Source organism: Candida pseudojiufengensis, assembly GCF_024610245.1.
Source record: "Candida pseudojiufengensis strain CBS 10847 chromosome Unknown scaffold10, whole genome shotgun sequence".
NCBI lineage: Eukaryota > Fungi > Ascomycota > Pichiomycetes > Serinales > Debaryomycetaceae > Lodderomyces > Lodderomyces pseudojiufengensis.
In genome coordinates this window covers 22,961-47,023 of record NW_026261540.1, presented here as the reverse complement: position 1 = coordinate 47,023, position 24,063 = coordinate 22,961, and the positions used below count along the sequence as shown (strand labels likewise).

General features: G+C 27.1%; 7 protein-coding genes across 7 annotated transcripts; 2 read left to right on the top strand and 5 right to left on the bottom strand. All coding sequences in view use genetic code 12, as the record gives it.

Annotated features, from left to right (window-relative positions):
• Positions 1-2,778: 2,778 nt before the first annotated feature.
• KGF55_004955 (uncharacterized protein) lies at positions 2,779-4,491 on the bottom strand (the record flags this gene model as incomplete). The annotated part of the gene is made up of 1 exon (XM_051759914.1): positions 2,779-4,491. One exon carries the CDS (start codon positions 4,489-4,491, stop codon positions 2,779-2,781), a length of 1,713 nt encoding a protein of 570 aa, XP_051612118.1.
• A 3,207-nt stretch (positions 4,492-7,698) lies between these two features.
• Positions 7,699-9,069, top strand: KGF55_004954 (uncharacterized protein; the record flags this gene model as incomplete). Its single annotated transcript, XM_051759913.1, has 1 exon — positions 7,699-9,069. One exon carries the CDS (start codon positions 7,699-7,701, stop codon positions 9,067-9,069), a length of 1,371 nt encoding a protein of 456 aa, XP_051612117.1.
• Positions 9,070-9,191: 122 nt separating this feature from the next.
• PMR1 (Ca(2+)/Mn(2+)-transporting P-type ATPase) lies at positions 9,192-11,966 on the bottom strand (the record flags this gene model as incomplete). The annotated part of the gene is made up of 1 exon (XM_051759912.1): positions 9,192-11,966. The coding sequence occupies one exon, from the start codon at positions 11,964-11,966 to the stop codon at positions 9,192-9,194; it is 2,775 nt and encodes a 924-aa protein (XP_051612116.1).
• Positions 11,967-12,562: 596 nt separating this feature from the next.
• Positions 12,563-13,729, bottom strand: KGF55_004952 (threonylcarbamoyladenylate synthase; the record flags this gene model as incomplete). The annotated part of the gene is made up of 1 exon (XM_051759911.1): positions 12,563-13,729. The coding sequence occupies one exon, from the start codon at positions 13,727-13,729 to the stop codon at positions 12,563-12,565; it is 1,167 nt and encodes a 388-aa protein (XP_051612115.1).
• A 113-nt stretch (positions 13,730-13,842) lies between these two features.
• Positions 13,843-16,836, bottom strand: KGF55_004951 (uncharacterized protein; the record flags this gene model as incomplete). The annotated part of the gene is made up of 1 exon (XM_051759910.1): positions 13,843-16,836. The coding sequence occupies one exon, from the start codon at positions 16,834-16,836 to the stop codon at positions 13,843-13,845; it is 2,994 nt and encodes a 997-aa protein (XP_051612114.1).
• Positions 16,837-17,468: 632 nt separating this feature from the next.
• Positions 17,469-20,168, bottom strand: GPH1 (glycogen phosphorylase; the record flags this gene model as incomplete). Its single annotated transcript, XM_051759909.1, has 1 exon — positions 17,469-20,168. One exon carries the CDS (start codon positions 20,166-20,168, stop codon positions 17,469-17,471), a length of 2,700 nt encoding a protein of 899 aa, XP_051612113.1.
• A 1,166-nt stretch (positions 20,169-21,334) lies between these two features.
• KGF55_004949 (uncharacterized protein) lies at positions 21,335-23,927 on the top strand (the record flags this gene model as incomplete). The annotated part of the gene is made up of 2 exons (XM_051759908.1): positions 21,335-22,486; positions 23,091-23,927. 2 exons carry the CDS (start codon positions 21,335-21,337, stop codon positions 23,925-23,927), a joined length of 1,989 nt encoding a protein of 662 aa, XP_051612112.1.
• Positions 23,928-24,063: the final 136 nt, after the last annotated feature.

Genomic DNA, 24,063 nt, shown 5'->3' with positions numbered 1-24,063 from the left:
TTTCTTCAAAAAAATCAACAGTTAAAGACACGAATGTAAATCAAATGTGATACATTCCATATCACCCTGCTTTCCTGATGTTAACTATTTTCTTGAATTCTAAATTAAATCTGTTAATGGTGAATTATGTTCATTTGTGACTGTTGATATTTTCTGCTTAATAAAATGTGGAATTGAGAAAGATATTAGTAACAACTCATACACTTTTTAATGCACCGGAAGGTAGAATAGTAAATTAATGATCCCATATATGTAATGTCAAACTTCTTTGATGATTGTAGACCTACTGAGCGATTTGATGATAAGCTGACTATAAAACAAAAGTTAAAAACAGCCGTGAGGATTGTATATTTGGTATTAGGTGCTTCCCCTGTTAATATGTACACGGTTTGGTTAGCCTCTGTATTTGTTGTACGTATCAAAAAATATAAAGCCAAGACTAATTGTTGACTTGCGTAAAATCAGTGCAGTTACGTAGGTCCACAACCACCCTTAGCTTATACTTTTCATACCAACATCAAACACAGAGAGACTAACCAACAACTCCCTAATTGTGCATCTATCAAGGCTCCACTGTCTAGTTTTTCATGAAAAAGTGCTTCTTTCACGCGTTTATCAGCTTCAGTTGAATAATAAGCGGAATTTAAAATAGATGTTCCGGTGGTGCTTATGATCAAATTTCCAATTCCATGAGGTGATCGAAGTGTGACCTTCATAACATGAACATGAAAATAACAGCAAGTGAATAGAAATACTATTACTCGTTTGTTAAATGTTCTTCCTCCAATTGTTGTTCTTTTTTCTTCTTTTAATTTTGGTTGAAATTTATACTCAGAATTTTATTGTCGCTTTTTTTGTGTCTAAAAATATATTTGAGACTTTACGCGTCAAATGTTAAAAAATGTAAACAGACAAACAAAAACATAATCACATTCGATTTAAGGTACCAAATTAATCAAATTGAAGTTGCAACAACCAACGATAAAATGTCAAGTGAAGTTGCAACAAATAATACAGTAACAACAACAACGGACAACAACGTTATAACAACCGAGTCAAACTCAAATCTACTATCATCATCAGATGCTTTAATTCAATATTGTCAATATATTTTAGAAGAAGAAATAGATGAATTAACAAAATTAGAATATAATAAAAAAGGTAGAAAATAAACACGTCAAAAGGAATTAAAAAAAAAAATAAATAATTATGAAACTCGGATAATAATAATAATAATATCGCTTAGTTTTGAAATCTCGCTAATTACTTAAGCTCTCTTATCTCCAACTACTTGATTTAATTAAGATATAATTGATATACCAAGTAAAGTATAAATTGAGTTAAATGAATGAAAACTAAGTGGTTAAATTTAGTAAATAAATTGATAAGAAATTTTTCAAATAGATTCAACAGGATATTATTTATATAAAAGAAGGAAAATTTTTAAATACATGTCAATTTTAAAAATGTGTTAAACTATAAATAATTCCGTATTAATTTTGTTACTGTTATTGTTCCACTTTTTTAGATTCTAAGTACAATTATAAATTTTTTGACTTGGATCGATTATAGAAAAACGTATTATTACTTATTTGGGTTAACAATTGCATTTCATTTTAATTTTGTTTCTTCATATTTGAAATTAATCTTAAACCCTTATTTTGAGTTAGAGAATTTCTAAACTGAGAATACTTTTTCTTTTTTTACCAATATCTATAAGTCAATCTTGGCAATTTAATTAATCTATCTATCCTCTACAAGAGAGTTGATCAATTGAATCTTATGATCTCGTGAATCTTAATTCCTTGATCTCGAAATCTTACCGAGATACGATTTCTTCACTTGGAAAAAAAAAAAAAAATAAAATAAGATAAAGCCGCTTTACATTGTATACAATAAATGAAAAAAGGTCCACGTTTTGATTCATTTCAAGTTAAATTAAATGCATATCAATTTTCAGCCCAATATTTATACATAACCATAAACTGATAATACCAAATATCATATTCGATGAGATATATTTAATTATCACACTATAAAGTACTAAATTCTACAACTGAGGAGAAGACCACTAAATTATATTTCATTAATGAATATTTAGTAAGAGAATAGTTATTTGTAGTTCTATAGTACTTTATGAAAGTAGTCTAGCTACTTTTCTTTTGGATCTATTCTTCATGTGTATTACTTGATGATAGCTTCATATCAGGTTAGTAGTCATTTGTTTGTCATGTGAAGGAATAAAATCATGTATTAATTATTAGACAAGATTATCACAGATTTTCAGATAGCATACAGAGTGAGAAAAATGCGCAAGCCTATCATACCCATGGAGTTGTATCAACTAAGAAGTTCAATTAGTATTGGGAATGAGACCTACACTATTATTGTTCTTTCAATAATAAGTCCGTTTCTTTGTCTGACGTTCTCGTTAGAATTTGTGTAAGACGTTTTATCTCGTTTGTGCTCGTTCGTTATAGCCGTTCTAAAATTTCCGAATTATCTACTTTGTTTCACATGTATTATCACAATAGGGCCAGTTATTCTTCACACTTTATATCAGAAATCAACCAACTCATTAAACTTAATTTTAAATTGATTGATTTGGAATTAAACAATATACATGTATAAAAAATAAATAAAGACATTTCAAAATCAACGTCTTTTACAATGCAAAATAATCAAATATGCAAAAATAAATAAATGAAAAACGAATAAATAATAACAAGCTAGTAAATATTAGTCTATAATGAAATAACTTCTTTCTCCCTCTCTTTTTTAAACAACCCTTTGTTTACTTGGTTCAAAAGGTAAAAATAAAGCAATAACTCCAATAACTCCAACAAAAGCACCACAAATCCAAATAGGTATAGAACTTGAAGTATTTGAAAAATAAGCTATAATTGGAACCATAGCAGTACAAATTCTTGTTGCAAATAAACATAAACAATTTCCTGTAGCTCTTGCTGCACTTGGCATTACTTCTGGAGTATAAGCGAAAATAACAGCATAATAAATATAAAGACAACAATAAACAGAAGAAGTAAAACCAACATTTTCAGCTCTTGTTTTAACTTGAGTATAACCAAATAATAAAGCCATTGTTGATATACCACCAATAAATAATACACCTCTTCTTCCAACCCATGATGGTAAAAAATATAACATTAATCCTGCAATAATTGGTCCACCTATAGAACAAACATTTGCAATTAAATTATCTCTATAGACTCCTCCTATAGTATCTGCACTTATATTTGCACCTCTCGTTGCTAAATATTGTGGTAAAAATGATGAATATAATGGATAACTTATCCCTAAAAATGCCCAAGAAATAAATAATAAAATAGTTGATCTTATAGCTTTTGAAGTTGCAAATAAAATTTTTAAATGTTGAAACATTAATTTGAATGTACCCATCACACTAAAATTTTTTCTATAATCATGATTTGATTTTATTGTACCACATTCTAATAATTGATCTAAAGTTAATGAACATGGTCTATTATATTTTTTTGCAATTTCTTGTAATACTTGAACAGCTTCAGAATCTCTATTATTTGCAATTAAAAATTTTGGAGTTTCTTTTAATCTTATTACTGTTACTCTTAATATAGCCATTGCTAAAACAATACAACCATTTGTATACCAAACATATCTCCAGCCATGATTTTCACTTGAAGGACAATTTTCATAAGAATCACAAGAATTATTTGGTAAAAAAGCATAACCTAAAGCAACAGCAACTGTTTGACCAATACCCCAAAAAAATGCAAAAAATGTTAATAACCATTGATCTTTATGAGGTAAAAATTCTAAAAATACACAAGTATCTAATACTAAATTTCCACCAGCAGCAAAAGCAGATAATAAAACAAATAAACAATAACTTGACATATTACCCATCATTCCTGTCATTATAGTGAAAATTGCACTTAATAATAAACTTAAATTAAAAGCTAATTTTCTACCAATTAAATCAGCACCAAATCCCCAAACTAATGCTCCTAAAATCATTCCACCAGCATAACATTCAGCACTAACTGGGAATTTATAATTAAATTGATAATTTATAAAAGTTCTAACAGTACTTTCTAAATAAGTTAATTGAGTATCTGTCCAATATCCCATACCATTTAAAAAAAATAATTTTAAATGATAAGGAGTAAAACCAATTTCATCAATTGTATCATTTATCAATTTCATTTTTAAATGTAATATTTCATCATTTGCTTCTAATTCAATCATATCAAAATTTTCTGAAGAAGTTGTATCATCTTCTAAAAATTTTTGAATTTCTTGATCTTCAATTTTAGAATTTGAACTTGAATTATCATTTTCTATGTTATAAGGTTCTTGTTGTTGTTTTTCATTTTCAGTTTGAAATTGAGAATTATGAGAATTTTGTTGATTATTAGAATCATGATTATTTAAATCTGATAGATTCGTTAATTTCACTTCTTCTTGACTTGTGTTTGTATTTATCGACATAACGAATGGATTATTTGAATTTCTATAAAGTAATGATTAGTTTGACGTAGACTATGTTCAGTAATGGCAGTAGTAGTAGCTGAAAAGAAAGGAATGAATTGATTAAATAAAGTTCGATTGTAGATTCGGGAGTGTAGTAAGATCCGATAAAATACTAAGATTCAATGAATGATATTTAAATTTGAAAATTAATTTGTTGAATAATAAGAAATAATAGATATGAGTTGAAGAATCAATTGTAAATAAATGATAGAAATATGAAAAAGAAAAATTTTTTAATCTCTTAATTTCTTATTTCAATATAGAAATTACACAAATATGAATTTAGATTTTCTGGAGTAAAAAGAAATTATTAACCGAAGGAAAATGAAGTTTAAAAGAGTTGAAGAAGAAGTAAGTTAAAGAAGAAGAAAAGTTTAGAGAATAACCTGATACCAATTCAATTATAATGACGACATTTACAAACTAATCATACAAGAAAATCACAGATTAGATATTTAGTAAAAATGTAACAGAATTTTAAAATCAACTACTTCCTAATAATTTTTTATTTTTTTTTATTTTTTTATCCATTTAGGCGAAACAAAGAATGTGGTAAATGCAAATAAAGTTTACTTCTAAAACTATAGTACAAACAAAGCTATAAGATCTTGGTACTACTGAATTAAGAGATCTGAGCTATTGTTTTTGAAATACTTAGTAATGGTTGACTACTAGATCTAATTCATATTATATCATCTAAAATCTTGAGTTCTGTATATAAAAAGACTAATGTTGCCTTATTTTGTTTATGTATCTCGTAATTTTATTATTCGGATAAATAATACGTCTATAATAGTATACAGGATTTAATAAGTAGATACTCTTTGTTTTGGACCATCTTATCAATACAAACAATAGATTATAGTCTCTAATGATATAGAAACAATAGTAGAGAGATACTTTAATCTATGAAGCTCAAGTAAATATCAATTTATTGCTTTGCTTCAAAAAAAGTTTCCTAATAGAATATAAATACTACATAAATAAATGATCTCATTTTTTAAATAATAATGATTATTTCTTAATATCTCAAAATTTATTATTATAATACATCAATATTCTGAATTTACGTTAAGAGATTCCTGTTGTGTTTTTCATATTCTTATATTACATTAAGTGTTTAATGGAAAATCAATACATTAAGTCATTTTAAAATTACTAATATTTTTTATCTCACGTTGGTAATTTACCTGACTAATGCAATAGTCAAAAATTAAACTAAATTCGCCAATTTTAATATAAATTTTAGTAAAAGTATTTTTCAATAAGCTTATACCACTTGCTTTTGGTTGAAGTCTAAATCAAATAATCATTAAGCTACAGTTATGGGAGTTGCCAATTTAGCTGCCGTCGTTACTGGTGCAAAAGATTTAGACATTTTTGACTTGAATCAATTATCATTATAATTCTATTAGATGTTGAAGGTTGGGAGAATCTAATAGAGGAATGATCCGGTTTTATAATAATAGTTGAAACAAGTAAAAAATGTCAAAACCTTGTCAATATGATTTATACTCGACAATATACAAATGACACTAGTCAAACCCACTATTAATGGAATGTAATGATCGATGTTCCCAATATGAATTAAAGATTTGTTTCAACATTGTTGCAGGACACATAAACTTTGGAGTTTCGACCATCTTATAATAAGCTCAGCCATATAGTTTGATGCATTTTATTTTTCTAGCAAAAGCTGTGGAGGAATAGTTACTTATGAATGGCATATCTAATATCATTAAACCAGGTACACCATTCATGTTTTTGAAATAGCATCAACAGCATTCAGTTAGAAGTATTAAAAAAACAAGTGTGCCATGAAAACTTGGAGTGACTAAAACAGTTCAACACCTATTAATTGCACAAGCAGTTAGACTAGCTATTTTCTCATCTAAAATCTTATCTTTAGGTATGAATATGCACAAGCTCCTCCAATCAAAAACATTGTATCATTAACTGATAATTCACCAGCAATTATAATTTGATTTCTATCTCATAAAAGTAGTAACAACGAGTATATTAGTATAATCCCTCAATTATTCAAATGACTTATTAATCAACATTTGTCCAGTATAACAATGATAACTTAGTAGATTACCTTTCAAAAATATTAAGATCCTCTTTGACAATGCTAATGAATTTGAAATCATTATAAACAAAACTTAGTTTTGTTTAAAACTTTCTTCAAAAAAATCAACAGTTAAAGACACGAATGTAAATCAAATGTGATACATTCCATATCACCCTGCTTTCCTGATGTTAACTATTTTCTTGAATTCTAAATTAAATCTGTTAATGGTGAATTATGTTCATTTGTGACTGTTGATATTTTCTGCTTAATAAAATGTGGAATTGAGAAAGATATTAGTAACAACTCATACACTTTTTAATGCACCGGAAGGTAGAATAGTAAATTAATGATCCCATATATGTAATGTCAAACTTCTTTGATGATTGTAGACCTACTGAGCGATTTGATGATAAGCTGACTATAAAACAAAAGTTAAAAACAGCCGTGAGGATTGTATATTTGGTATTAGGTGCTTCCCCTGTTAATATGTACACGGTTTGGTTAGCCTCTGTATTTGTTGTACGTATCAAAAAATATAAAGCCAAGACTAATTGTTGACTTGCGTAAAATCAGTGCAGTTACGTAGGTCCACAACCACCCTTAGCTTATACTTTTCATACCAACATCAAACACAGAGAGACTAACCAACAACTCCCTAATTGTGCATCTATCAAGGCTCCACTGTCTAGTTTTTCATGAAAAAGTGCTTCTTTCACGCGTTTATCAGCTTCAGTTGAATAATAAGCGGAATTTAAAATAGATGTTCCGGTGGTGCTTATGATCAAATTTCCAATTCCATGAGGTGATCGAAGTGTGACCTTCATAACATGAACATGAAAATAACAGCAAGTGAATAGAAATACTATTACTCGTTTGTTAAATGTTCTTCCTCCAATTGTTGTTCTTTTTTCTTCTTTTAATTTTGGTTGAAATTTATACTCAGAATTTTATTGTCGCTTTTTTTGTGTCTAAAAATATATTTGAGACTTTACGCGTCAAATGTTAAAAAATGTAAACAGACAAACAAAAACATAATCACATTCGATTTAAGGTACCAAATTAATCAAATTGAAGTTGCAACAACCAACGATAAAATGTCAAGTGAAGTTGCAACAAATAATACAGTAACAACAACAACGGACAACAACGTTATAACAACCGAGTCAAACTCAAATCTACTATCATCATCAGATGCTTTAATTCAATATTGTCAATATATTTTAGAAGAAGAAATAGATGAATTAACAAAATTAGAATATAATAAAAAAGGTAGAAAATATAAATTTATAAATAATTCATTTCAAAGAATAAGACAAGAAGATAAACATTTAATAATATACCCTGAACAACCAGAGCTAAAAATTTCATTTTATTCTGCTTTTCAAATTTTATTTAGTATTAATGATTTATTAAATACACAACCTGAATTTTGTTGTACTATATTAGCTATAGCTTTAGAAATTGAAAAAAATAATTGGTTTGAAATTGAAAATTCTTCAATTATTCATTTTAAAAATTGTATTAAAGATCCAAGAATTTTAAAAGATGAAGCTGATGAATATATAAAGCAAAATCCAATTAGTTCAAAACATATTGAATGGGGTTTAAATTTATTAATTTGTTCAAAATTAAATTTTTTACATACTGATCATCATATTGGAACAAAATTAGAAGGTGAATATATGATTCACTATATTAATGAATATTTTGGAGAAGAAGCATTAAATTCAATAGATATTTTAATTGCTTTAAAAAGTTCTGTTCATTGGGCTAATATAAAAGGAATATTATATAAATTAAAAGTTCCAAATATTAAAATATCATCAGAATTAACAAAAAATTTTGAAAATTTCCCCGAACCATCAATAGAGTTACAAAAAAATGTATATTCAAGATATCCAAGTGGTACATCAAAATATTCCTTATTGAAAAAATCCATATTAAAATTAAAAAATTTTAAATATTCAAAATTAATTGAAATTAACTCAGAAGAAATACAAAAAAATTTAATTTGGTTATTTGAAATTTGTAATGATATTGAACATGATCCTATAAAATATCATTTACGTTCAAAAGCAAAACAATTATGTGAAAATCCAATAAATTTAATGGATTTATCAACATCAAATAAAGATAAAATTAATTCATTATTTAATTTAATTTCAATTATTGTAAATAATTTTGCAAGAATTAAATTACAAAATGAAGAGAGGGGAAATGAAGATGAAGAGGAACAACAAACAGAAGATGATGATCAAGATGAATTTGATAATTTATTATATAATTCAAAATTTCCAAAATTAGAAGATTCAAGTAAATATTATCCTGAATTAAATGAAAAGTTAATAAATTTGAAAAAAAGAATAGACCAATATGAATTAAAAAATTGGAATCATGATGATATTATTTCAAGATTAATTGATGGAATTGATACAGAAAATACATTATATTCAAAATTACATTAACAATATTATTAAAAAATAAAAAAGTAGAATACCTCTATTATATTATGTATTACTTATTTATTTATCATAAATATACCATCATCATCGTCATCGTTATTATCATTATAACTAAATCCCTCTCCTTACACACCATAATTATAATTATTAGTTGTTATTGTCTTTCTTCTTAATAAAAATTTCCTTATTTCATCAGCAATAAAAACAGTACTAGTTAAAATAATTAAATGTAAAATATCATTAAATGATAATGATTCAGTTTGAAATATACTTTGAAAAAAAGGAATATATATAGCACAAAATTGTCCAATTATTGAACCCAACACGGCAAAATTAAACATTTGATTATTTAATCCCATTGTAAAAATTGATTTTGTATATGATCTACATGATAAGGCATTAAACATATCAAAAAATACAAAACATGTAAAAGTCATTGTTGTATCTCTTGCTGTTACTTCACCATCTTTCATTTCTTTTATAAATATATACAATGTTCCCAATATAATAATGCAAGCTGATTGTAAAACTCTTTTAATTAATGAATTTGTTAAAATTTTATCATTTCTTTTACGAGGTGGTTTATTCATTACTTCATGATCAACAGGTTCAACTCCTAAAGATTGTGCAGGTGGACCATCCATTAATATATTAATCCATAAAATTTGCATTGCATTTAAAGGATTTGGTAAACCAAAAAATGTTGATAATGCAATTAAAGTTAATGCAGCTATTGAAGTACTTAATTGAAAAGTTATAAAATTTTGAATATTATGGAAAATTCCTTTACCTTCTTCAATTGCACTTAATATAGTACTAAAATCATCATCTGTTAATACCATATCTGCTGCTTCTTTTGCAACATCAGTACCATTTTTTCCCATTGCTATTCCAATATCTGCTAATTTTAATGCTGGTGCATCATTAACTCCATCTCCTGTCATTGCAACTATATCACCTCTTCTTTGTAAAGCTTTTACAATAGTTACTTTATCTTCTGGAGTTGTTCTTGCAAAAACAGAAACATTATGAATTGCTTCAGATAATGCATCACTACCTTCTTTTAAAGATTCTAATTGATCACTTGTCATTACTGAATGATCTCCAGTTATTGGCATTCCAATTTGTTTTGCAATATTCATTGCTGTAGAAGGTGAATCACCAGTAATCATAATAACATGTACTCCACCATTCATTAACATTGAAATTGCTTTATTTACATTTGGTCTTGGAGGATCTTTCATTCCAATTAATCCACTAAATATAAGCTCTTGTGGTTGACTATTTTCATCTTTTTCATTTATAAATTTTTTATTATTTTGAGCAAATGCTAATACTCGTAACCCATCATTTGCTAACGTTTTTGATTTTTCATGAATTTGATTTTCTATTTCTTCAGTTAATGGTTTTATATTCCCCTGTTCATCAAAATATTTAGTACATTGATTTAAAATTCTTTCAGTTGCTCCTTTTGCAAAAGTTTCTGATTTATTCATATCTCCACTATGAACACAAACTGCCATATATTTTCTATTTGATGAAAAAGGTAATTCATAAATTCTTTCAGTTTGACCTCTAATATCTTCTAAACCAAAATGTGGTAAACATTCAACAAGGGCTATATCACTTGGATTTCCAACATATTTTTCATTTTCAGTTGAATATCTTGCATTATTACATATATTCCCACATTCTAATACTTTTTTAATATTATCAGTTAATTGATGATGTAAAGTATTATCATCTAATCTTTCAACTATAAGAAATGGAGTATTAAAACTTCCTTTAAAATCAGTTGTCCATATCTTGGTAACTGTCATATGATTTTGAGTTAAAGTTCCTGTTTTATCTGAACATATAACATTAACACTTCCTAAAGTTTCAACACTTGGCAATCTTTTTACAATTGCTTTTTGTTTTGCCATTCTTAGCACCCCTAAAGCTAATGTAACTGTAACTATAATTGGTAATCCCTCAGGTATTGCAGCAACTGCTAAAGATACTGAAATTTGAAACATATCTAACCATGATCTACCTTGGAAAATACCAATTAAACATATTATACCAATAATTATAAAACTGAAAACACTTAAATCTTTACCTAATTTATCCATTGCTTGTTGTAATGGAGTTTTTGGTTTTTCAATTTCACTCATCATTTCAAATACTGTACCAAATACAGTTTGTGCACCTGTTCCAACAACTATCCCACTTCCATGTCCATCTCTTACTAATGTACCCATATATGCTATATCTGTTCTATCAGTTACACCAGGATCTTTCATTGTAACAATATCAGTTGTTTTTTTAACAGGTCTATTTTCTCCAGTTAAATTACTTTCATCAATTGTTAAATATACTGCATTAGTTAACCTTATATCTGCTGGAATTCTATCACCTTGAGAAAAATGAACTAAATCTCCAGGTATTAAAGTTGAAGCTAATACATGTGAAGTATTTCCATTTCTTGTTAATTTTGCTTCTGCTGGTACTAATTTATTCAAAGCTTCTAATGATTTTTCAGATCTATATTCTTGTACAAACCCCACTGTAACAACTATTGTAATTGCTAATGTTATACTTATTGCATCATCTTTATTACCCATCCAAAAACTTATTATTGCAGAACCAATTAATAATAAAATTAAAGGATCTTGATAAAATGATTGTATAAATTTCCATATTAAACTTTCTTCTTCTTTATTATTTAATTCATTTGATCCATATATAGATTTTCGATTTAAAACATCTTGATTATTTGTTAAACCTAATTTTATATCAGTATTTAATTCTGATGCTGTTTCTTCAATTGTTTTTGAACAAAACTTTAGTGATGGTGTATTTGCTCTATGTGGTAGTTTTAATTGATCTGTATTTATATCATATGGATTACTACTCATATTTTGGTTGTAAAAAGGTATATTATGATTTGATGAAATAATCTATAGTCCTTACTCTCGTATGATGGATACAATACTGATTTGAGTTGTTCTTCTGATCTATTTAGTTTCAGCTTGATATGGATGTGAGATTAGGGACGTGGATTAAGCTGTTGTATTGCTTCTTTTGATGCTATATTACTTTGAATAATGGTTGATGAAAATTGAAAAAAATTGCATTTTTCAAAATCTGATAACAAATATCACAAAGATTGAAGGGAAAATAGATGAAGAGAGTAATAATTACGTGTTGAAATGATTCAATCTCAACTAACAATAGCCTATATAACTTGACTGTTGCAATACAGCTGAACCTATATTGTATTATTTGCTTCCTTCAGTCGGTCAATCTGTATATTTCACAACACTTCAAAGACATGGCATCAAATTGATTATTACTAATTAATTGATCGCATAAAAATTGATTGAAAAAGTCCGACTGCGAGAAATTACTAAGTTAGGTTATTACTGTTAAGTAATTATGTTAGTATAGCCTACTTCAAATGTATGTATCTATCGTACTAATACAAATATTCATTAAAAATGTCCTTGACTATTTACAATTTTATAACTTCTACAGCTGCTTTATTTAATCTATTCATTATTGCTAATCCTTCATTTGTTTCATCAATTCCTTCAACAAATATATAATCAATATTTGCTTCTTCATCAACTTCTCGAAGTAATTTAAATAAGTTTCTTGATATTTCTTCACCAACAACTCCCAAACTTTTAATGATTTCAATTCCTTCTAAATTTTGAAAATTTCTAGTTTTTAAAATCGCTATTTTGGACTTTTCTAAATTATGTTTCTCTATATATTCTTTCATTATTTTCAAACCGTCTCCACAATTTATAAATAATATAACTTTAGCATTGGGGGAATAATGTTTATATTTCATTCCAGGTGTTTTAGCTTTTTCATTACTATCATCTTTTAAATTTTTAGCAATTTGAATATTTTCCCATTGCTTTCCACCAACTTCCTTTATTTCTTCTAATGATATTCCTCCAGGTCTTAATAACATAGGTGGTGAACTTAATCCATCAACTACCGTAGATTCAACTCCAACATTACTTGAACCACCATCTAATATTAAAGGAATTTTCCCATTTAAATCAAAATATACATGTTTTGCCATTGTTGGACTTGGTTTAGTTGATGAATTTGCTGATGGTGCAGCTAATGGTAAATCACTAATTGCAATTAAAGCTCTTGCTACGGGATGTTGAGGCATTCTTACTGCAAAAGTATCTTGATTTCCTGTAACAAAAGATGATATTGGTGAATTTTGAGGATCATTTCGTAGTAATATAGTTAATGGACCTGGCCAAAATTTATCAATTAATGGTTTATATATATTTGGTATTTCTGTATTTGATGGTAATAATTTTGATTTTAATTGTTGAATTGATGATATATGTACAATTAATGGATTATCAGCAGGTCTGTTTTTCGCTCTATATATTGGTTGAACACTTTTATCTGATAAAGCTGATCCTCCTAACCCATATACAGTTTCAGTTGGAAAACCAATTACATTTAAAGATTTTAGTTGTTCCGAAGCTATATTTAAATTATCTTCAGTTTCTTTATCTAAGATATGCGGTAGTATTTGATCCTTTTTAAACACTATAGATTCAGGATTAACTCTTAATATTCTGGTATTTATTGGAGTAGTAGTAGTTGTAGTTGTTGACATTGTTCTCCTAATACATCTCATTAATTATGACTATGATTCATTATTAGAGAAGAGATGATAATCGATTTTGTGCATATTTACGAAACAAAAAAAATCTATAACATAATATGATGCAAATTTGTCATTAATCAAATCTAAAAAATTAAACATTCACTAATCAATCGTTTTTCATTTTCATTTAATTCTTCATAATAAATACCAAAATTTCCTAAATTTTTAGAAGTACATTCTTTAAAAAATTCAATTAATAAATTTTTTAAACTATTATCTCCACCTAAATCTTTTTCATTATCTTCAACATATGACTTTAATTTTGCAAAATTGGGGACTCCAATATCTTCCATATCTTCCCAACCTTCATCGTCATCTTCGTTCAAATTGTCATTTTCTTGAATTGCTTTTGGATGTGTTTCATCTTCTTCATCTTCATCTTCTTCTTCTGGTAAATAATCTCCTGCATTTGGTTGTTGACATTGAAATTGTAATTCACCAACTAATAATTTTAAAATTTTTAATGATGCAGATATTTGAGTATATTTATCAGGCATGGTTTTAGCCATTGATCTTGTTATAATTTTTTCACCTTCATATGGAATAATTTCTCCATTAACTATTAAATTTTCAATTCTTGGATCACCTAAAGAAAAAATTTGACCTAAAGCTAATGAATTTTGTTTAATTTGTTCAAATCCACGAGTAACTTCATATGAATCAAACCAAATTGGTAATATAGTTTGTAAACCTGATTTATTATTAATTGTAATTTGAGCTAAAAAATTTATTGTTTCCTTTGGAGATTTTAAAACTAATTGACAAAATACCATAATTAAATTTTCAATAGTTGTTGATTCTTTTGATATAATTAATCTATTTACAGTTGCTTCTAATAATCTTGTTAAAATTTCAGGTGATAAATAATCTTGAAATTTATTAATTAATGATAAAACTATAATACCACATTTATTTGCTGCACTATCACTTAATTCAGGTGATAAAAATTTATTAACGATTTGCATCATTGATTCAATTCCTGATTCTTTTGTTGTTGGATTTTGATATTCCAAGAATAATTTACTTCCTTTTTGAATTAATTCATTAAAAACTTCTCCTCCACTTTGTAAAATTTGATTATCATTAGAAATTAATAATATATTTTTTAAAATTGGAAATGCATATTCAAATACTTGTGAAGGTAAATCATCCCCAGGAGCTGATTGAATAATTATACTTAATAGTTCTAAACTTAAATATAATTGTGGAGTATATTCTCCATTACTTTCTTGCATTCTTTCAAAAATAAATGGTAATGAATCTTCACAAGCTTTCATATATTCAGACATATTAATATTTTTTAATAAAGTTGATAATGATTCTGAAGCTTCAGATATTAGTTGAACATTTGCTGGATCTTTGAATGCAATAATGAAGATTAGATCGATAACACTGACATTTGGATTTATTTTGAGAGTAGCTGCATTGGCAGGATTAATTGAAATGGCTTGAGTTATTGCTTCTAATAAAGTGGGTAACCCATCATCTTCACATTCATCAATTAAAGACTCCGCTATTTTTATTAAAATTAATTGAGCTTCTTTATTTAGACTTGAAAATTCAAAAACATGTTGATAATAAGTACAACTTACTAACGTTGATATTTTTATAATTGCGTCATTACTTTTTTCTGCAAATTTTAACATATCATTAAATACATTAATTGCTTCTTTTTCCATAAAATTTTCAAAATATTTAGGTAATAATAAAAAACAATCTGAAGTTACTAAATTATATTCATATGTAATAAATGAAAGTAATTTTTTTAAAGGAACTTCTGGTAATTGACAATCATTTGATAAAATTCCTTGTAATGTAAATAATTGAGCTTCCAATATTCTTTTATCATTTTCATCAAACAGATCAATTAATGCATTACAACTCATTCTAACATCTGCTTCATTTAATTCTCCCCATAAATCAAGAATGGCATCTCTTGGATTTAAATCAACAGATAAACCTGTAATTTCACTCACATATACATTAATATCATTTTCATATTCTTCAACTTTTGTTTTAGCTAATGCTGTACATATAACAGAATCATTAAGGAATTGTGGAATGGGTATTATTTCTGCTATAGGAATATCAGATTGTATGCTAGCAATTGTATGGAATATGTAATAAATCAACTCTCCAACAACTGAAAGAGCTTCTAATTCTGAATATAATGGTGCTTGATAAGTATCTAATGCTATGTCGTTGTAAATAGGTGATAACAAGTGTAAAGTTTCTAGGGTTAATTTTAAAACGCTTAGTTTGACATCTCGAGGTATACGGTGATGAAACTGTCCAATAATTAATGATATGACTTTGAATAAATTACTTTTAAATTGTAATTCAATTAAATTGTTTCCAGTAATTGATATTAAATTAATAAATGCTTCTAATGTAATATTTATTTGTGAAATTGTAAATTGTTTCCTCTTGGAATTTTCAAATGCTTCAGGACTTCGAAGAATCGCTAAAACATTTTCATATAATTTTAAAGCTTGATTTTTCACAGATATTTCAATATTAACATTTTTAAAAATTAAATCTAAATGATTACAAACTTGTATTCCAACTCCTCCTTCCCAAAATTGTTCTTCTGTTATTAAATCATCAAATAAATCAGTTAATACTTGTAAACCTCCCAACATTGAATTTACATTACTAAAATCTGTTGTTGATTGATATAATACATTCATTAATTCTGGCCATTCATCAGGATAATCTACTGATGCAATTTGTACAATAGCATATGCAGCACTATTTCTTAATTTTGAATTATCAGTTGTAATAGTTAATTGTAAAAGTTTAGATCTTACTAGATTTTTGAGATCTTGTGTAATTGGTGGTCCAATAAAAGAATTAAATCCTAATGACCAAAATTGTGGAACTAACCTTTTTAAATTTAAAAGACATGATTGACGTAAATCAATTGGAAGTGAATTATTAATTGAAGCTTCTAATATTAAATAAAAAGATTCTGATGGATTTGATTTAACTACTTGATTAAATTCTAATTCTGAACTTCTTCTAACATTATTATCTGGTGAAGATTGATTTATAATCAATTGAAGTATATCAGGCATATGAATATTGAGGTGTTGATATATAAGATGAGTTTATAGCCAATTCTTTAATATATTTAATCAAACTTTGTTTCAAAATAGATCTGTTAAGAAATTCTAGGAAAAAAAATATTGAATTCGTGTTTTAACGCGTACGTGAAAGAGTATTTAGACCAATAAAGCATTTAATCTAGTTTATTCCCAATAGATATTCCTTCATTTCATATATCCCATCACGAAACAACTGACTTTGGATTAATCCTCTTACTATTCTTTTTGCACTCCAAATTTTTTGCATATTTTTTTGAAACTACTAATTTTTATGACTACTATGATCAGTTAGTATTTGGTAAATTTTGAATTTGGAGAATCCACCTTGTTCAGCTAAATCCATTCCAGTAATGATCGCATCCTTTGAATTAATTTAGAATTGAATCGAATTTCGCAGGGTTTGTCGTTCAGGATCTCCAATATTCGACTAGTTTCACAACACTCACTTTTTTGTTTCAAAATGAGTGTGTTTCAGATTTTGTAATCAATTTAAAATTACGTTAATAGACTCTCAAAAATTAATGTACTTTTCTATACACTTAAATTAGTTTTATTAAATAGACAATCAAAAGATTTTCAATTCATCCCTTCTTCTATAAACCTTAGAAATTTGAAGGTTCGACATTCCAAATATTTTCAGCATATTCATCAATACATCTATCACTTGAAAAAAATCCCATATTAGCAACACTCCAAACACATTTTTTAACCCATCTATGTAAATGATCAGAATCTTCTGAATCTCCTCCATGATGACCAAATACATTTTCTAATTTTTTATGAGCATCTAAAAATAAATTAAAATCATCACTTACAAGATAATAATCACCATGATATTTAATACTATCTATCAAAGGTTTAAAATCATCTGGATTACCAAATTTCCCATCATAAATTGATTGAAATACTTTTTCTAAAGTTTCTGGAATATGAACACCATCAACAAAATGTCTATGTCTAATTTCATCAACTGATTCTGCTAAATTACCAAATAAAAAGATATTTTCTTCTCCAATTTCTCTTGTAATTTCAACATTTGCTCCATCTACTGTTCCAATAATTAATCCACCATTAAGTGCAAATTTCATATTAGATGTACCACTAGCTTCAGTTCCTGCAGTTGAAATATGATTAGATAAATCTGAACCAGGACATATAATTTCTGCTTTTGATACATTATAATCAGGAATAAAAACAACTTTTAATAGATTACCAATTTCTGTATCATTATTAACAACTTCACCAACTTTACAAATTAAATGAATAATAGTTTTTGCCATATAATAACCTGGAGCAGCCTTTCCACCAAATATTGAACATTTTGAAATATAATGTTTTTCTTTAATTTCATCAATACTTATTCCTTCAGCTAATAATTCTTTAATTCTTAAATATCTATAAATTACAGCAAAAATATTCATTTGTTGTCTTTTATATTCATGAATTCTTTTAACTTGAACATCAAATAATACTGTTGGATCTACTTCAACTCCAGTTTCATCTTTAATTAATAAAGCTAATCTTTTTTTATTATCAAATTTAATTGAATCCCATTCTTTTAAAAATTTATCATCATCAATAAATTGTTCTAATTTTTTTAATCTACCTAAATTAGTTAAATATTCATAATTTGGATCATTTAATTTTTTAGCAATTAATGCAGATAATTTAGGATTTGCTTGTCTTAACCAACGTCTTGGTGTAATACCATTAGTAACATTTGTAAATTTATCTGGACCAAATACTTTTACAAAATCTTTGAAAATTGTAGTTTTAATTAATTCTGAATGTAATTCTGCTACACCATTAACTTTATGTGATCCAATAATTGCTAAATATGCCATTCTAACAGATTTTGGATTACCTTCTTCAATTGCTGAAACTCTACTTAATAAATCACGATCATTTGGGAATTTTTGTTCAACATCTTTTAAGAAGAAATAATTAATATCATAAATGATTTCTAAATGTCTTGGTAATAATCTACCAACTACATCAACTGGCCATTTTTCTAAAGCTTCTGTCATAACTGTATGATTAGTATAAGCAAAGACTTTAACAACAATAGACCAAGCTTCATCCCATTCTAAACCTTCTAAATCAACCAAGATTCTTTGTAATTCAACAATAGCTAAAGTTGGATGAGTATCATTTAATTGAATAGCTACTTGATCTGGAAATTTTTTCCAATTTGTTTTATGATTTTTTTTAAATCTACGAACAATATCATGTAATGAAGCAGCAACCCAAAAATATTGTTGTTTTAATCTTAATTCTTTACCTTTTTCAAAATTATCGTTTGGATATAAAACAGATGTGATTGCTTCTGCTCTTTGTTGTGATGCTACTGATTGTTGATAATCTCCTGCATTAAATTTAGTGAAATCAAATTCATTAGTTGGTTTTGCATTCCATAATCTTAAATTATTTGTATTTTCAGTATTAAAACCAGGAATAGGATAATCTGCTGCTACAGCTAAAACTCTTTCACCACCATTCCAAATCTTTTTAGTTTTACCTGTGTTTGGATCATTTTCTTCATATACATAACCATAAAAATCAACTGGAATTTGAATTTCATGTCTATCTAAAGCCCATGGATTAGTATATTTTAACCAATAATCAGGTGTTTCAATTTGATAACTATCAATAATTTTTTGTTTAAAAATACCATATTGATAATTTAAACCATAACCCCAACCAGAATAATTTTTTGAAGACAATGAATCAACAAAACAAGCAGCTAATCTACCTAATCCACCATTACCTAATGCTGCATCAGGTTCTTGATCTAATACATCTTCTAAATTAAATCCTAAACCTTTTAATGAAGCTCTTGTAGTATTTTCACATTTTAAATTAATTAAAGCATTATCCATAGCTCTACCCATTAAAAATTCTAAACTTAAATAATAAACTCTTTTACCATCTTGAATTGTTTGTTTTTGTTGAGTATTTGACCAATCTAAAATTAAAGCATCTCTAACAGTATTTGAAGCAGCTTGATAAGCAGCTAAATCATCACAATTATACATTGATCTTCCTAAACTAGTTTCAACATGTTTTACAAATTCTTCTTCAAATTTTTCTGGTTCATGAACTATTGCTCTAACATCTTCATCAGGATTTGGTTTTTTATTGGAATCTAATATATCTAATTGAGAATATTTAAACCATGTTTTTTTACAACTTTCAGGAATTGCAGCATCTAATGCTATAATTTGATTAGGAGTGAATCCAGTATTGGTTCTTTTTAATTTTGGTTGTGGTAATGTTGAAGGTGTAAGATAATCCATAGACATTTTGAATGAAATATTTTTGATTATTAAAATTGAGTTAACTTATAAATGCTTCAAACTTTGAGTTGTTATTCTATATTTTTGACTAAATTGAGCAATCAACCTTTGATTAGTAAATTGGACTGTGGTACAATTCTCAAGTTCTATAAATCAATTGAAATGCAAACAAATGACTGTATAAAAAGGAATTGATCGTGGCAAAACTAAAATAAACAAAGCAATTGAGTATAGATCTTGCAAAAATACGAATGAGCTGGTCTTTAAAATATAATTTTAGATCTCCCTTCCGTTTTATACGTATTAAAACATGTTTTTTAAAAATTATGATAATTTAGATAACCAGAAAATTTCAATACACAAAATTACTTAAGGGGGGGTAGACAAAAATTAAAAATTAAAATTAAGGTTAAAGGATATTACGGAGTTGTAAACTTTGAAATTATAAGTAGATTGCTTTGGTCCAAGAATTGGAATAAATTTGGGACCAAAAACACTGATAACGATGCTAATAAATAAAATAATGTAAAGATGGTCTTATCAATTAATGAGAAGTTGATAATCGACAAAGAATAGAAGCTCAAATGTTGTTTTTGACGATATACATATAATAATCATTCGATAAATTCAAGACTTTCATCGATATTGAATCTTTAGCACTTGAGGCGAATTACATTGAAATAACGAGCGAGTTTCCTCACAGTTTGTATAAACTTATTTGAAAATTAGATATGAGTATCATATGATGTAATATATAAACGTGGCAAAAGTAACTGAATACTTTCAGCTTTAAAGTTTTAAATCTATTAGATAACTCCACGGGTATAAGTAGAGACTTATTTACTTATTTCCGATATATCTATGAAACTTCAAATAAAGAAGCCAATTGACAACACCGCTGAAGAAAAATAATTGTTTAGGAATTGTTTGCCAGTCAAAGATCTTTTCTCCACATAATTTCACTCGGCATGTCAGTCTAAGCGTAAACAAATCACTCTAAGCAGAGGTTCATGGATTTTATTCCAATTCATAAGTAAGTACCAAAAATCAGTATCGTTTTTTGATGTCGCTTAATTTTCCAAACGCGACCAAAATATTTCAATATTTTCAGTTGCATCAAGAATCAACCAGATCAAGCCAATTCAGTACAATAACAACATAGAACGAACAATATGTCAGAGAAGTATCCAGCAAGTAGTATAGTACTAGCCAAAGTAAAAGGATACCCAGCTTGGCCAGCTATGGTATTAGAAGAATCATTATTGCCAGATCATATTTTTGCTAAAAAACCAAAATTTAAATCTCAATCATCAGAATCTGAACCGACGGTACTACCTATAAAATTCTTTAATGATGATACTTATTTTTGGATGAAGACTAATGATTTAAAACCTTTAAGTAAAGATGATATAGCAATACATTTTGCTCAAAGTTCTCAAAAACGAAGAAAAGATAATGTATTAGAAACTGCTTTTGAAATGGCTAGTAATCCTTTAGATATGGAAACTTTTATTAAATTTGGATCTCATGGAGAACCTTCTGAAGAAGATTTTGATATATTTGAAGATACTATTGAAGTTAAAGCTCCACCTAAAAAGAAACAAAAAACTTCTACAACGACAACTACAAAAAAACATCCAAAATTAAAAATAATTTTAAAAAAGGACCCTAAAAAGGAACAATTAGTTAGAGAAAAAGAAGAAGAAAGAAAATTAATGTTAGAATATGATTCAGATTGGGGAATTGACGATTTTAATAAATATGATAAATTGGAAGGAAATTATATATATGAAACAAAACAGAAACAACAAGATTTATTTTCAAAAATACCTGATTCACAGGAATTAATTGAAATTTATAATGAAGCTTTGGAGAGATATAAAACTTTAGAATTTAAATTTTTAAGTGATTATTTAATTGATGAATCAGAATCAGAATCAATAAATTATAAATCATTACAAAAGGACCTTAAAGAATTTGATAAAATGATTGATGAAATCCCAAAATCTATTATTACTAAAAGTAAAATATTAAGATTATTAATTCTTAATCAAAGAAAATCACCACTCGAAGAAAAAGATGCTATACAATTTTATAAAAATGTTGAAAAAGTGCTAAAAAAATTGGAAATTGTAGTTAGAGAAAATACTGAAGAAGATTTTGAAATAAAAAGTGTTGAAAGTACTAAATTAACAACTCCAGAAGTAACAACACCAGAAATTACTCCAAATCCCGAATCATCATCATCAATTGAATCGGAAGTAATCATTATTCCTGATGTTAAAGATGAAGATCATACATCACCATTGAAAAACGAAATAATCGTGAATGAGAACTAATGAGCTGAAAACTGAGGGACTGAGTAACTGAGGACATAATAATCTAGTCATTCCTTAATAAAATCTACATCCTCTTATTGTATCCTTATGTAATGTATATATAAGTAGACCTTATATAATGAATGTTTTTCGTCACACATGACACGACCTTTTTTTAAAAATCCAAATTGGGCAAAATGTTGAAACCAAAAAAAAAACAATTTTACCAATTAGGAAACCCTTTTATCAATAACATATTAAGACACTTTAATAACGTAAACATATTTGTGTATTAATTAAAAAGTATGTAACAAATATCTAGTTAAAAACTTGTTTTAGCATTGAATGTTTTTTGATTATCATTTGACAAGTATTTAAAAGATTAGGATGATTATGTTTAAAAAATGACAATGGATTCTTGAAGAATATAGGAGAGAATTTTTTTTTTTCATTAGTGTTTTGAGTTTGAAACATTGTTTTAAAGTTGATCCAAGGTCAATACAGACTTATTTGAAGTGAAAACAATGAATTATAAACATTCTATCAACAAGATTATGCTTTAGCTTTATTTTAACAAAAATCTCGTTGTACTAACTTTATTTTTTTTTAGATGTCCACTAAAGCAGAAGAAGTTAATGAATTTGATCAAAATTCAAATGGAGAACCACAAATAAATTCAGCATCATTATCTAATCCACCAGATGATGATGATGATGAAGATGGTCCATCAACTGGAAAAACTCAAAAAGAAAGAAGAAAAATTGAAATTAAATTTATACAAGATAAAAGTAGAAGACATATTACTTTTAGTAAAAGAAAAGCTGGTATAATGAAAAAAGCTTATGAATTAAGTGTTTTAACTGGTACTCAAGTTTTATTATTAGTTGTATCAGAAACTGGGTTAGTTTATACTTTTACTACTCCAAAATTACAACCATTAGTTACTAAACCAGAAGGTAAAAATTTAATTCAAGCTTGTTTAAATGCTCCTGAAGAAGGATTAGATAATGAACAAGGTGATCAAAGTGATGGAGAACAAGCTGAATCTCCTGAACAAAGTCCAGTACCAGTTCAACAACCACCTCAATCTCAACCTCAACAACAACAACAACAACAACCTCAACATCATCAACAACATCAACAACAGCAAGCTCATTTACAACATCAACAAAATGCAGTTGCAGCAGCAGCTCAACATGCTCAACAACAACAACAACAACAACATCAACAAGTTCCTCAAAATCAAAATCAATCTCAACATCCTCAACTACAACCATTACAATCTCATGTATTACCACCACATTATGGTCAACCACAACAGCAACAACAACAACAAAATAATCAACAACAAGGTGCTGGTGGTCAACAACAAGTACCTTATGGTGATTATGCTTATTTTTCAAATATGCAAAATAATAATATACCAAATCAACAACAATATCAATAATCTTAGGGGCTTTGTAAGATGAGCACATTTTGTTTGAGGCGTTATTTTTGAATGTTATGTGTTTTTTAGTTGCTGACTTGTTGGTATACTTTGCTTGCTTTATTTGTTTGCCTTGTGTGATTTGATTTTTGATTTT